The following is a 14,631-nucleotide window of genomic DNA, read 5'->3' on the forward strand; positions in this document are numbered from 1 at the left end:
GAAACTTATGATGGAGACTGATGAAGGTAAAGGTTATCTGGTATATATCAAGAAAAGTTAAAGATATAGGGCTAAAGAATATTAAAGGTACAGACAAGAAGGGTCTGGACTTCTTTTCAGAGTTTGCAAACAAGTTTTCCTGAATTAGCAGGCATTTCAAATGCATTTTTGCAGTACACATAAATTTCTACCATAAGCATGCATCAATTTCTCAAAACCCAACTCATTAATTGCTCAGAAGAATGCTACCTACTGAATTGCCAATACCACCACTTCTAGATTTTCCTCAGATGTCTTTGATTTTAGTCCTGACATAAACCCATCCTGCTTAGTTTAATCTGGGAAAGGTAAGATGACCCCAGCACTGAGTGACTGCAACAAGAGAGTTCTGTGTGCTGACAGAGGACAATCAGATAGTCATTAATTATGGAAAATATACAGGGGAGAAGACACCAAATATGAGGAAAAAACCAGCCTCGACATTGCAGTAAATTCCAGAGATTTCATGTGAATTTTCTGCCACTTGCATCCGGGCCTAATGTAAACCATATATCTATGCAATGCTCTGCATTACAAAATTATTTAATTCATTGCTATTTAAAACACAGAGCTACAAAGACAATTTAAATCAGAGATGCATATAGTACACTAATAACAAAGACTTTAATGCTATAATTCTAACAGTTGCCAATATTCTGAATGCAATCAATCAGCATTTTTTTCTTATATGAATATACTTTCTTTTAACAAATTATTTAAAATTAAACAACATTAGTATCTTGTTAAAAATAAAAAGCAGAATCATAGAGTCATCTGGTTTGGACCTCTGGAGGTCATGTAGTCTAACCTTCTGCTCAAAACAAGGCTAACTTCAAAGTTGGATCATGCTGCTCAGAGCTTTATCCAGGCAAATTCTGAAAGTCTCCAAGGCCTCTCTGGCCTTTGTTCCAGTGCTGCACAACTCTCACTGTGATTTTTTTTTCCTCATGCACAATTAGAATATCTCTTGCTAGGCAGCAGGCACCTCTGAATAGTCTGGCTCCATCTTCTCTATGACCCCTAGTAGAAGAGGCTGTTCCTGTGAGTCCTCCTCAAATTTTAGGAAGTTAAAAGGCTTTCTTAACTATGTATATAATTAGCAACCAATTTTTTCTCAAACTTTGATACAACTTGATCTACACAAGTATGTCATAGCGTCATGTGTTATATAAAGTAAGCATGTTATTTTCAGTCTTCACAGTGGATCAAATCCTAGTTCTAACAATTCTCCAGAAGTAAGTGGGGGGGGAGGCTAGGAGCGTATATAATTTTTTTGCCTTTATTGATTCTGCTTTTATTTAGCAGATGCAAATGGAACTTTTTCTTCATTTGGACTAATTATTTCAAAGTTGAGAAAACAGGAGCTGAAAGCTGAGGAAAACTTGTACTCCTTTTCCACTCTATGAATAAACAGCAGATGACATTATTAATTCTAAACCACAATACCATAATAGATAGCACTAGATGCACAGTCAAGATTCCACCATTTCAAGTAGTGGAATATTCAACAGTGCTTAAGTCAACTGAGCTCTTAACTACTGTGGAATTTGGATAATGAGGTGAAGTCTCTGTGCTCAAAGAGCAATTAAGACTGGCTTTGCTATCTCCTGTGCAACCCAGGGGAGTGAAGGCTTGTCTGGCTATCACAGGATACATAAATGACCGGGTAGTCTTGGGGAGCCAGGACAGCCCTGCTTTTCCTCAGCAGAGACAGTAAAATCAAGATAACAGAGACTTTGTGTAGCTCTTTGTTTCCTTGAGAGGCTCCCATGCCCGGTAATTGACCTTTGCCTCGTTACCTGTGAAATGCATATTAAAGTTGACACCCCTGCATATGCTAATGAAGATTATAGAGCTCATGCTAAACATATATGACTATAGCACTCGTCTCTCCACCCAAATCATACTACATGTCACCTGGGGGAGAGAAACCTCGTAATTTGGGGGATAAAAGGATGGAGAAAATGACTGCTAAATTGGGAGAGAAGAACCTCGATACCTGATGGACCAGTCGATGGGCTGCGTTCTCTTCCTCCACCCCAGGCAGGGACGCCTTTCTGGGTAAGCGCTGCGCCTTTCACCCTCTGGGGAATGTTACCCCCAGGTTGTTGTACTGTCATTATTTTTGCTAGCAATATTAACCTTAAGTAATTAGCGCTATTGTAGTCAGTGAATTTATCAACGGCAATCTCGAATCTGCGACTGTCGCTCTCAATAAAATAACTAATTTCGATTATTTGTGAATCTGATTCAGTGAAAGTCCTTTGGTGGGACTCTGACAGTAAATCAGTGAAAGTCCTGGGACTCTGACAGACAAATATCGAAACTACAGTCCTTTTAACGCAACAACTACCACTAAATATTAAGATGACTTAAATGATGAAAATGTATGTAGACCATATACATTAAAATTTCAACTGCTGTCAGCTCTGATACAACTGATCACAGGGGGGCGGGGATAGGATTTTTATTGAAACGATGAATGCAAACAAGTTTTGGGAGGAGGAGATATAGACTGGAATTGAAGAAATTTAGCTCAACGGCTCATTTAGGTTGACTATCACTTTTTTCATTAATTAAATGTAGTCTCAGAAGGAGAAACAGAAGAGATATTCACAATATACAGTGAGAGCACATAACATCTTAGAAGAAATATACAGTGAGAAATATATTAAGACAGGACTGAAGCTACAAGAAGATTTATTTAAGGTAAGCAAAATATAAAATTTTCCTCATTGGTAATATGGCCAGTGCTAATATCATCTCTTGTGAAACTGTCAACTAAGAGAAAGATACGAAGGCCCCAAGTATGCAATTAATTCAAAATTAGGAGTGGAGAAATATACTGTTGAGAGGTAGTCTTCCACTGGCAGACAGATGGATAAGATGACCAAATAGATTTTTCTCATCTTTAAAAGGCTGAAAGGATCAGAAAAGAAAGTGCAGCTAAGTTTAAGAACAGTAGGGACAGTAAATATCAATATTCTCTGTGAAGAAGCAGTAACTTGGTGAACTCTATGTTAACCTAAATTTGGGTAGCTTTATTGTAAAAAGCTCAGCAAATACTGCTTGATGATTAAAAATGTATAGAGATTAAGTCCCAGAGCCTTAAAAACCCTGCTGTGCTTATCTTTGCATTTCAAGTTCTTTAATCAACTGTGAACAGAGCACTTTAAACATTGTAATTGGAGTGGGTTTCACTGTTGTATCACAATAATTGCACTTATTTAGTTCCAAGTTCCATGAAAAAAACAAAAGGGATTTTTGGTTTGTTTCATTTCATTGGTATCTTTCTACGATCCTGATCAGCATATATAATCAACTTGTTCCTTTTGTTATTTGCTGCTACACCACTGTTATCTTCAAATTCTACCAGAAATGAGTTTATGACATATATTTATGACAAATATATTAAGATTCCCGCAAGACCAACTAGAAATGTCCCCAACTGGTTGATGGTTCACTATTTAGTTATTTTTATAAGCTATCACTTAACAAGTTTTAGTCCATTTAATATGGGTTATATTCATTTTGCTTAGTGCTACTTTTCTTCTAAATTAGAATGCTATGCAGAAGAAAGCCAAACACTATACATTTCTATTATATAGACGGTTGTACCTGTTATTACTGTTTATTAGTTTTATCGGAGCACAGAGAAGTCCCATGCATGAGCCATGACCCACAGTGCTAAGTATTTGTCGTGGTTTTGGCCAGACTGGCCAATCAGAACAACAGACACCACCACCCCCCTCCTCAGAGAGGAGAGGAAGAGATAAGGAGATTTATGAGTTTAGAAAAAGAACTAAACTACTTTAATGAAAATAATAATAAATAAGGAAATAGTAAATAGAATAATAAAAATTAAAGGAAAAAAGTATACAATATATACAAAACTGTATCCAGCTCCCAGGATGACGGTCGCGTCACCAGCAGGCACAGAGAAAGTCCCAGACTGGAGTCAGCGACAGACAGGAGCTGGATTCCGCATCTGGAGTCAGGAATGCTCAGATCGGGATCAAAGGCAGACGAACAGACAGGGTCCTCCTCAGACGTCAGCCATTGAAGGAAGAGAGCTGACCCTTTGCTCCCTCAGCTTTTATACTGAGCATGGGGCAGATGGGATGGAATGCCCTGTTGGTCAGTTTTGGGTCACCTGTCCTGTCCGTTCCTCCCTGCAGGTGGGACCCCTCTGCGCTGCTCCGCTTCCGACCCTCTAACGGGGCAAATGAAGTGAGCTGACCTTGGATGTTATAGCAATAAGTCTAAGCAAGAGCCTCTGTGCGTACCATTCCTTGGCACAAACTGGCTTATCCCTCTGAGAGTGAACAGTGTCTGAACAATGCACTGTTAATTTCAGACTTTAGTCAGTTCGAAGAGGCCCAGCTAAAAAGTAAAATTACCAAACAGAAAATTGGTTCCGTTTTACCTCAAACCAGGACAGTATTGTACTGTATTATTAGCACATTATGCTTAAACTGAACCAGTTTTCATTTTCAGAGTAAACATTCTGTTCATTTTAGGAAACATTTTTTATAAGCAAAACTGTCTCTGAATGCATACTCGGGTAAAATTTTGCTCTCAGATATTCACTCAGATTCCACTCAAGCTCTCAGATTCCACTGAAATCAGCAGAAAAACACTTTAATCTGATAGAGAATTTGTATCTTCAGAAGTCAATTCTATTTCACTTAATAGTGAAAGGTGCAACTGAAAATCAGTACTTTCCAATGTTCAAGGTACAGGAACAAATATTGACCATGATCTCAGTCATAGCCCACTCAGAGTCACACAGCAGTTCAAGCAAAGACATTCTGCTAATCTATATCCATTTTCTCTTCCCACCATTTGTCTTATCCAATCTAACAAACAGAAAAACAGATCAAAAAAAGTGACCATCTCTTAATAGATTTGTACAGGGACTGGTAAAACAGGGCTCCTAATTCTAGTCAGGGTCTTTAGGCATTGCTGTAATACAGCTAGTTATGCAATATATAGAACCTTATCTGCTAAACTAATTAATTAAAGTAGGTGTTGTAAGTTAAATCTTCAACATACTGAGCTGCTTACAGAATATATTTCCTTTTACCTTGTGAACTAAAGGACGTGAAGACGACATATGATGAAATTAGCTTCTATTTTGTTTCTGTTGTTGGGCACCATTTTTTGCCAAAACCTACGAACAGTACTTGACCAAACATGGCAGGTATTAAATAAGGCCACTCCAGGCTGGTTTGACTTCTCTCTTGTGATTCCTTCATCATAGGATTCAAACCAATCAAACTCTTTAATGCACTTATGTTTACAATACTGACATAAAAAAGAAGAAAACTGTTTTAAAAACAGGAACTGAAATCTATAATGGACTTCAGTAATTTGCTGAAGATTGTAGAAAGTTACCCAAGTCACAGATTATAACCTTACCCAAGCCCTTACATTACCCCTTTTTTTCAGTACATGGTTGATGAACACTCCAAAAAGCAAGGTAATTAAGTTATTCCTTTACTCCCCTCAATATCACAATTTATCTTTTCCAAACAGAGCACAGAGGAAATATAAGAAACTTATTCCAAGGAACTTGTGACTTCCTGTAGCACAAAAGGGCCCCAAAAATCATATTGCATGCATAATATGTATAAACCTTGATTATGTTGGTCCACTGGACTCTGAGGTGGGCCCATTCCAGGGTGAGGAGGTCGCATACTCTTCATAGAGCTACAATGAACATCTTCGACCATTCCTTTTTCATGCAAGCCATCAGTAGGCTGTAAAAAAAATAAATATATCCACTAAAAAAAAACAAAGGGACATAAAATAAAAATTTACAGAAGTATATTAAGAAGCATATAAACTTCTCATGCTACCTATTATAAGTAAATACAATGGGACTCTCTATCCCTGGAATCAGATTTTTAGAAAGCAGAGCACAACATGAGAACGTTTATCCCCCTTCCTACTGCTTCCTTTTCTTTTTCTGATTCCTTATGAGCTGTTTGGACAGTGTCAAGTACTACAAACTGGAGGAAAATTGTTCAAACAGAAACAAATGAACTGTATTGACTTCATATAACAAAGCAGTGTAATGCAGACCAACTTGGAACAGTACAGCCTGTAGCTTAGGCAAAATTATTAACCCAACCTTTTGCCTTTCAGTTGCCGCTATACTGGAATGTCCCAAATGCTGTTTCCCTTCAAAGACAAAGATTCCATTAAAGGAATCATTTTCTTATTGGTATATTTTTACTTCAAGTAAAAATCCTGCTTGTGACATCGTACTAATTTTTCTACAGCCAGCAATCATTTATGGTATACATGGAGTTTAAGTGGCAAGGCTTTGGTAGAGGGAGGGGGCAGGACTGCAGGGGTGACCTCTGTGAGAAGAGGTAAGGGGCTGCCCTGTGCCTGACACAGCCAGTTCCAGCCAGCTCAGCAGTAGAATCATAGAATCATTTAGGTTGGAAAAGACCCTTGGGATCATCAAGTCCAACCATCATCTCCACTCTACAAAGTTCTCCCTTACACCATATCCCCCAACACCACATCTAAACGAGTCTCAAACACATCCAGGGATGGTGACTCCACCACCTCCCTGGGCAGCCTATTCCAGTGTCTGACCACTCTTTCTGGGAAGAATTTTTTCCTAATGTCCAGTCTAAACCTACCCTGCTGCAGCTTGAACCCATTCCCTCTTGTTCTATCGCTAATTACCTGTGAGAAGAGACCAGCACCAACCTCTCTACAATGGCCTTTCCAGTAGTTCAGTAGTTCCACTGCAGGCCAGAGCTGAGCCAAATGCTGGACAAGCAGGTGGGGGGGAAGAAGAGTGAGAAACAGCAGTGCAAACACCAAGGTCAGAGAAGAAGGAGGGGGAGGAGATGCCCCAGGCACCAGAGCAGGTAGCTGCAGCCCATGGAGGACACCATGCTTTTTGGGTTTTTTTGTCTTTGTTTCTCACTACCCAAATCTATTTTAATAAATAAATAAATTAAATTATTTTTCCCCAAGTCAAGTCTGTTTTGTCCTTGATGGTAATTGGTAAGCTATCTCCCTATCTTTATCTCACCTCACGAGCTTTTTCATCCTATTTTGTCCCCGTCCTGTTGAGGAGGGGGAGTGAGTGAGTGGCTGGGTGGGCATTTGGCTGCTGGCCAAGGCTAACCCACCACACGTGGCTATAAGTAAAAAACAAAACAAGGGATTATGCTTCTGGTTATGAGCAAATAGGAAGAGAGATCATAGAGTGCACAGTTCTCTTTCCATCCCTCGAGTAAGATCTATGGAAAATACCATTTTTCTGGTTAATAAATATATATATAGCTAAAAAATACATGTCCCAGTTGGTGCATAAGAACAGTTATACCACTTCAGACCAAGACCATCTTTCCCTTTCTTCTGTCTCCAGAAGGGACCAGAGATGAATACCCAGGAAGAATAAGATCAGGGCAAACATACCAATGCTTCCCTCTTCTGTCCTCTCAGTTTCCCAATATTTTGAGTTCAGGAGATTTCCTGATGCTTTTGACATCCTGATGCTGCTGACAATGTGATTGATGGACTAAAGTTTACTCCAAAAATTAGTGAGAAAAAGTTAGTTTATTCTTTCTGGCCTAACTATATTCTATAAATCAACAGTAAATTTTCCTGTGTACAGATTTTCTGGTTATTTGAATATATAGTATTTGATTTTCACATAATTGTTGTTAAGTATGGGAACTATATGATTTATTAATGCCAACTTAATGTTAGATTATACTATTAAAAGCAAATCTCTGTAAACACAAAGGAGCACAGGCACAATGGCAGGTGGAGGAACCCCAATAATCTAATCAGAGACAGAGCCCCTGCCCTGGCTCCTCCCACGGCTGTACCAAGGAGACCCTCAGCTCCAGTGTGAAACCCACCTGATGAGTCAACTGGAGCAGCTCTCCCGAGCACCTACAGACTGAGGGGGGTTACTGCCTACTAGGATATGGGACTCATTAGGGGATGCCAGGAAGAACATTTTGGAATCATGCAAGTCTTATTATGGGATGTTTAGGGGAGGAACCAAAGGTAGGGAAAGGGAGAGATCTAAGTGATTTTGTGAGGAACAAGTGTGGGAAAATAGAGGTATAAGGGGATAAAAGGGGCTGGTCGCATGTAAACAGGTCTGGTGAGTGCATTTGTTTGACCATGCCCTGCACTTGATCAGCACAGTCTGTCCTGTCTTGTCATTAAACTCACCCCCTGGGTGAGAGGACTCTCAACTCTGTGTGCGTGTGTGTATGTGCATGGAGGCCTAAGTGCCAGCAACTGGAGTGGGGAACCACAAGTCATAGGGGTCCATGTGTTTGTGGTACCAGCAACTGGAGAGACCAGACTGCATGCTTGTTGTGTGGGTATGTATGTCAGTGTGTGATTGCTAACATATATCAAGCCAAACTAGCCAGCAAGTAGGATAAGAGGTTTGGGAGCCAGAGTATAAGCCTGGGCCAGATACTGGAGAGACCAGAGGGTCTGAGAGTTGGCTACTAGAAGAACCAGGAGGTACAAGCCAGCTACTGGACAGATGATGGGGTATGGGGGTCAACTACAAGTAAGCCCATAGGTCTGGACCAGTTACCAGAGAGATCTATTTGCATGTGTGTGTATGTCTGCGAGGCAACTGGGAAACCAGGGGATCCAGGGACCAGCTACTGAATAGACTGTCTATGGCCACTTATTGCAAGGATCTATAGTGTGTGTGTCCATACGTGCAAGGTGGGGGGGGGCAAGGCAAGTATCAGGAAATGGAATTGAGGCTGCAGGTCTTGAGGGCTTGCATGCTAAGGTGCCAGCAACTGGAAGACCAGGGGATGCAGGGGCCAGCTAATGGGTCGACTGAGTGTCTGAGCTCCTAGAAGGATCCAGGAGGATCCTGGGTTTAGGATCTTTAGGATCTTAGGATCTGGGTTTAGATCCAGGAGGATTATGCAGGGAGAAAATTAGGAGGGCCAAAGCGCAGCTAGAGCTCAACCTGGCTACAGCTGTTAAGGATAACAAAAAATGTTTCCATAAATTCATTAACAACAAAAGGAGGATTAGGGAAAATCTCCCTCCCTTACTGGATGCAGAGGGAAACATAGTCACAAAGGATGAGGAAAAGGCTGAGGTGCTCAACGCCTACTTTGCCTCAGTCTCTAGCAGTGGAACGAGCTGTTCCCTGGGCACCCAGCCTCGTGAGCTAGGAGACAGGGAGGGGAAGCTGAACGAGGTCATCACAATTAAAGAGGAAGTGATCTGTGACCTGCTACACTGCTTGGATGCACACAAGTCTATGGGACCGGATGGGTTACATCCAAGAGTGCTGAAAGAGTTGGCAGACGTGCTCGCCAAGCCACTTTCCACGATCTACCTGAAGTCATGGCTAACTGGGGAGGTCCCAATGGGCTGGAGGGTAGCAAATGTAGCACCCATCTACAAAAAAGGCAGAAAGGAGGATGCGGGAAACTATAGGCCTGTCAGTCTGACCTCGGGAGCAGGGAAGGTCATGGAGCAGATCATCTTGAGTGCCATTACGAGTCATACAATGGACAAGCAGGGGATCAGGCCTGGTCAGCATGGGTTTAGGAAAGGCAGGTCCTGCCTGACGAACCTGATCTCCTTCTATGACAAGATGACCCGATTATTGGCTGAGGGAAAGGCTGTGGATGTTATCTACCTAGACTTTCGAAAAGCATTTGACACTGTCCCCCATAGAATTCTCATGGAAAAACTGGCTGCTCATGACCTGGATGAGCATACGATCTGCTGGATCAAGCACTGGCTGGATGGGCGGTCCCAAAGAGTGGTGGCCAATGGAGTTAAATCCAGCTGGCGGCCGGTCACAAGCGGTGTCCCTCAGGGCTCAGTGTTGGGACCATTTCTGTTTAACATCTTTATTGATGACCTTGAGAAGGACATAGAGTGTATCATCAGCAAGTCTGCAGATGACACGAAGCTAAGCGGGAGTGTTGATCTGCATGAGGATAGGGAGGCTCTACAGAGAGACTTGGATAGATTGGACCGATGGGCCAATGCTAACGGGATGAGCTTCAACAAGGCCAAGTGCCGGGTCCTGCACTTGGGCCACAACAACCCCACACATCGCTACAGGCTTGGGGCAGTGTGGCTGGAGAGCTGCCCGGCAGAAAAGGACCTGGGGGTTCTAATTGACAAGCGGCTGAGCATGAGCCAGCAGTGTGCCCAGGTGGCCAAGAGGGCCAATGGCATCCTGGCTTGTATTAGAAATAGTGTGACCAGCAGAAGGAGGGAGGTGATTGTCCCCCTGTACTCAGCACTGGTGAGGCCACACCTTGAGTATTGCGTCCAGTTCTGGGCACCTCAATACGAGAGAGATCTCGAGGTGCTGGAGCGAGCGCAGAGGAGGGCAACGAATCTGGTGAAGGGTCTGGAGAATAAATCTTATGAGGAGCGATTGAAGGAGCTGGGACTGTTTAGTTTGAGGAAGAGGAGGCTGAGGGGAGACCTCATCACTCTCTACAACTACTTGAAAGGCCATTGTAGAGAGGTTGGTGCTGGTCTCTTCTCACAGGTAATTAGCGATAGAACAAGAGGGAATGGGTTCAAGCTGCAGCAGAGTAGGTTTAGACTGGACATTAGGAAAAAATTCTTCCCAGAAAGAGTGGTCAGACACTGGAATAGGCTGCCCAGGGAGGTGGTGGAGTCACCATCCCTGGATGTGTTTGAGACTCGTTTAGATGTGGTGTTGGGGGATATGGTGTAAGGGAGAACTTTGTAGAGTGGAGATGATGGTTGGACTCGATGATCCCAAGGGTCTTTTCCAACCTAAATGATTCTATGATTCTATGATCCATATCATATATATTTTCCACTAACAGGCTTTCATCCTGATCAGCTAGAGAGCAGAATGGGATGAGGCTGTTGGTGCCAGTTGTGCTTGCAAGTGCAGTATTTTCTCTTGGTGTTGATCTGTGTAACTGTACATATATGTGTATTGTATGCATATGTGCCTACTAGGAACACATACTCACTGTCACGACTTGCTAGACCTGGAGACACAAAGCACTGGCAGCCTTGCCCCTACCCTATTACAGGATTTAGCAACCCCTTATATCAATCAGTTTTTTCATATACTTCTGCATACTTTGGATTCTTTCAAATTCTGTATGCATTATATTATATAACTCTGTAACTTAGCCAAGTATCCAATACAGAATGAAGATAGTTTACTGGTTGGTTTATCAATTTTAAAAGTGAGAATCATATCCCATTGCATATATATGCACAAATATGCCCATCCTACAAATATCTGCATGAATTAGAGCATATTTTGTCCACTTCAGTCATGCACACACACAACAAATGAACTGGCAGCCTGGAGAAGAACAAGGCTGTTTAAGCCAACAGTGCTGCTAAAACAAATACTTGTGCAGTTACAGTCTTAGCCTCATTTGCAAAAAGAAGGGGAAGTAATTTTTTTGTAGCTATACTGATTGGTCACCTTTAGATCAACTATCTGCACTCTACGGTCATGGTAAATTTTAAAAGAAGCCTTGAAGTATGTCAAAGGCATAACTTGTACTCTGGTACACACAACTTCTCCAAGATGCTCCTAAAATCTCTATAAAAGCTCTGTGGTATGTATTTTGCTGACATAGCATACAGTTCCTGATGAATGCACAAGGTGAAGCCAGATGTAGAAGTTACACTTACTGTATTGAGTATTAAACTGTTCTACTGCAGAATTCCAGGTGCTTCCTCTCTTGTGAAGTTCAGGAATCTCTCAAGAGAGAGACAATTGAAGAATGTAAATCCAGATTGCCTACTGAGTGGCATCTTGGGCAGTCACTGACCCCACAAACAAGGAAATGCCAATTACAAATGTCTAATATCATAGAATCATAGAATCATTTGGGTTGGGAAAGACCCTTAAGATCATCAAGCCCAACTGTTAACCTAACACTACCAAGTCCACCACTAAACCATGTCCCTAAGCAACACGTCTACACGTCTTTTAAATACCTCCAATGATGGTGACTCAACCACTTCCCTGGACAGCCTGTTCCAGCGCTTGACAACTCATCTGGTGAAGAAATTTTTCCTAATATCCAGTCTAAACCTCCCCTGGTGCAACTTGAGGCTAACAAATAAACTATCTTGATGCTTCAAGATTCATGTGCATAAAATTCAAGTATTGAATGTACCAACCTCTCAGATGACAATTTCAGCAGTTCAATACAACTTGGGACCATGGCTCCCCTCCACCTTAGATGTCTTTGCATTATCAAAAGTTTTAATTATGTGTTTTTTCATACTGTAGATGATAACCAGTGTCATGTCCTTATTGACTGGGCATGAAAATCATTGTTTTAATAACTAAGATTGAGCCATATGTGAAAAAGGCAAGTTGAAGAAGTTGCCATTTCAGAAATAGTTCAAAAATGTTTTAAAAGTAAATAAATAAATGGTTCATTTTTATTTTAATTTGAAGATTTCTCTGTATTCTTATAGCAATAAGAACAATTCCAAGTGACACCAATGATAATCACTATCTTTAGTAATAAAGATGTAATCAAAGTGTAGCTGCAGTTTTGTAGGTGATGTATGAAGTGCAATAGCTTGTTTTGCAGGTCTAAATGTAGTAAAAGGATGCTTTTTAATCAATGGAGAGAAGTCTAGGAAAAAATCTCATTTATTAAAAACAAAATTACCTTATGCTGTTGGTAGATGCCCTCCTGCAGGTAATCAGTAGACCCCATTGTCGGCATAGGATGTGGGACACTGGACGGTCCAGGACTCGGCCCCATCATGCTGTGTATTGAGCCAGGAGATGGCACTGGTCCTGGGCTAGGTCCTAGAATTGGTCCAGGTGAAGGACCTGGCCCTGGGGAAGGACCAGGATGAGGCATTGTGCCAGGGTCCACTGGTGTAGACATCTATTTTCTGTCTCCTTTTCAATTAACAGAATAGCTGTAATGAAAAGAAAAAAATAAATAAAACAGAATTACCATGTGTCATTAGGGTCAGTGGAATATAGCAAGGAAAAAAAAAGCTATACTGGAGACCATGTGGATGGTGTAAAACAAAGACAAAAAAATTAAAACAGCACCTTTCCCCATCCCTCCTTTTCCCAGGCTCAGCTTCACTCCCAGCTTCTCTACTCCTCCCCACCAGCAGCACAGAGGAGGTGAGGAATAGAGGGTTACAGTCAGTAGTAACAGTTGCTCTCTGCCTGTCCTTCCTCCTCACACTTTTCCCCTGCTCCAGCATGGGTCCTCTTCATGAAACGCAATTGCTTCTGGAAAATTACGGAAGGAAACAGGAGACCAGGTCACCTGGGACATGGAGAAGGCTGAGGTACTGAATGACTTTTTTGCCTCGGTCTTCATCAGCAAGGGCTCTAGCCACACGGCCCAAGTCACAGAAGGCAAAGGCAGGGACTGGAAGAATAAGGAACCGCCCACTGTAGGAGAAGAACAGATTCGGGACAATCTGAGGAACCTGAAGGTACACAAATTCATGGGACCTGATGAGATGCATCTGAGGGTCTTGAGGGAACTGGTGGATGAAGTTGTAAGCCACTATCCATCATATTTGAGAAGTTGTGGCAGTCTGGTGAAGTTCCCACCAACTGGAAATGGGGAAATATAATCCCCATTTTTAAAAAGGGAAAAAGGAAGACCTGGGAAACTACAGGCTGGTCAGTCTCACCTGTGTGCCCGGCAAGATCATGGAGCAGATCCTCCTGGAAACTCTGCTAAGGCACATGGAAAATAAAGAGGTGATTGGTGACAGCCAACATGGCTTCACTAAAGGAAAATCGTGTCTGACAAATTTGGTGGCCTTCTATGATGGGGTTACAGCGTTTGTGGATAAGGGAAGAGCAACTGGCATCATCTACCTGGACTTGTGCAAAGCATCTGACACTATATAGAATCACAGAATCACAGAATGATAGGGGTTGGAAGGCACCTCTGGAGATCATCTAGTCCAACCCCCCTGCCAGAGCAGGGTCACCTAGAGCAGGTTGCACAGGAACGCGTCCAGGTGGCTTTGGAATGTCTCCAGAGACAGAGACTCCACCACCTCTCTGGGCAGCCTGTGCCAGGGCTCTGCCACCCTCAAAGTAAAGAAGTTCCTCCTCATGTTTAGGTGGAACTTCCTATGCTCAAGTTTGTGCCTGTTACCTCTTGTCCTGTCCCCGGGCACCACTGAGAAGAGCCTGGCCCCATCCTCCTGACACCCACCCTTTCAGTATTTATAAGTGTTGATAAGGTCCCCCCTCAGTCTTCCTTTTTCCAGACTGAAGAGACCCAAATCCCTCAGCCTTTCTTCATAAGAGAGGTGTTCCAGTCCCCTCAGCATCCTGGTAGCCCTTTGCTGCACCCTCTCCAGCAGTTCCCTGTCCTTCTTGAACCGGGGAGCCCAGAACTGGACACAGTACTCCAGGTGCGGCCTCACCAGGGCAGAGTAGAGGGGGAGGATGACCTCCCTCGACCTGCTGGCCACACTCTTCTTGATACACCCCAGGATGCCATTGGCCTTCTTGGCCACCAGGGCACATTGCTGGCTCATGGTCATCCTGTTGTCCACCAGGACTCCCAGGTCTCTTTC

General features: G+C 42.5%; 1 protein-coding gene across 1 annotated transcript in view; it reads right to left on the bottom strand.

Annotated features, from left to right (window-relative positions):
* Positions 1-12,953, bottom strand: part of LOC128901955 (probable global transcription activator SNF2L2) — a 187,753-nt gene extending 174,800 nt beyond the window's left edge. The window contains exons 1-2 of the mRNA XM_054184156.1: positions 12,729-12,953; positions 5,678-5,801 (exon numbers count right to left, since the gene is read on the bottom strand). Of these exons, the coding sequence (XP_054040131.1) occupies positions 5,678-5,801; positions 12,729-12,953 (349 nt within the window). The remainder of the gene's footprint in view (positions 1-5,677; positions 5,802-12,728) is intronic.
* Between the last annotated feature and the right edge of the window lie 1,678 nt (positions 12,954-14,631).

The sequence above is a fragment of the Rissa tridactyla genome, chromosome W (assembly GCF_028500815.1).
Source record: "Rissa tridactyla isolate bRisTri1 chromosome W, bRisTri1.patW.cur.20221130, whole genome shotgun sequence".
Lineage (NCBI taxonomy): Eukaryota > Metazoa > Chordata > Aves > Charadriiformes > Laridae > Rissa > Rissa tridactyla.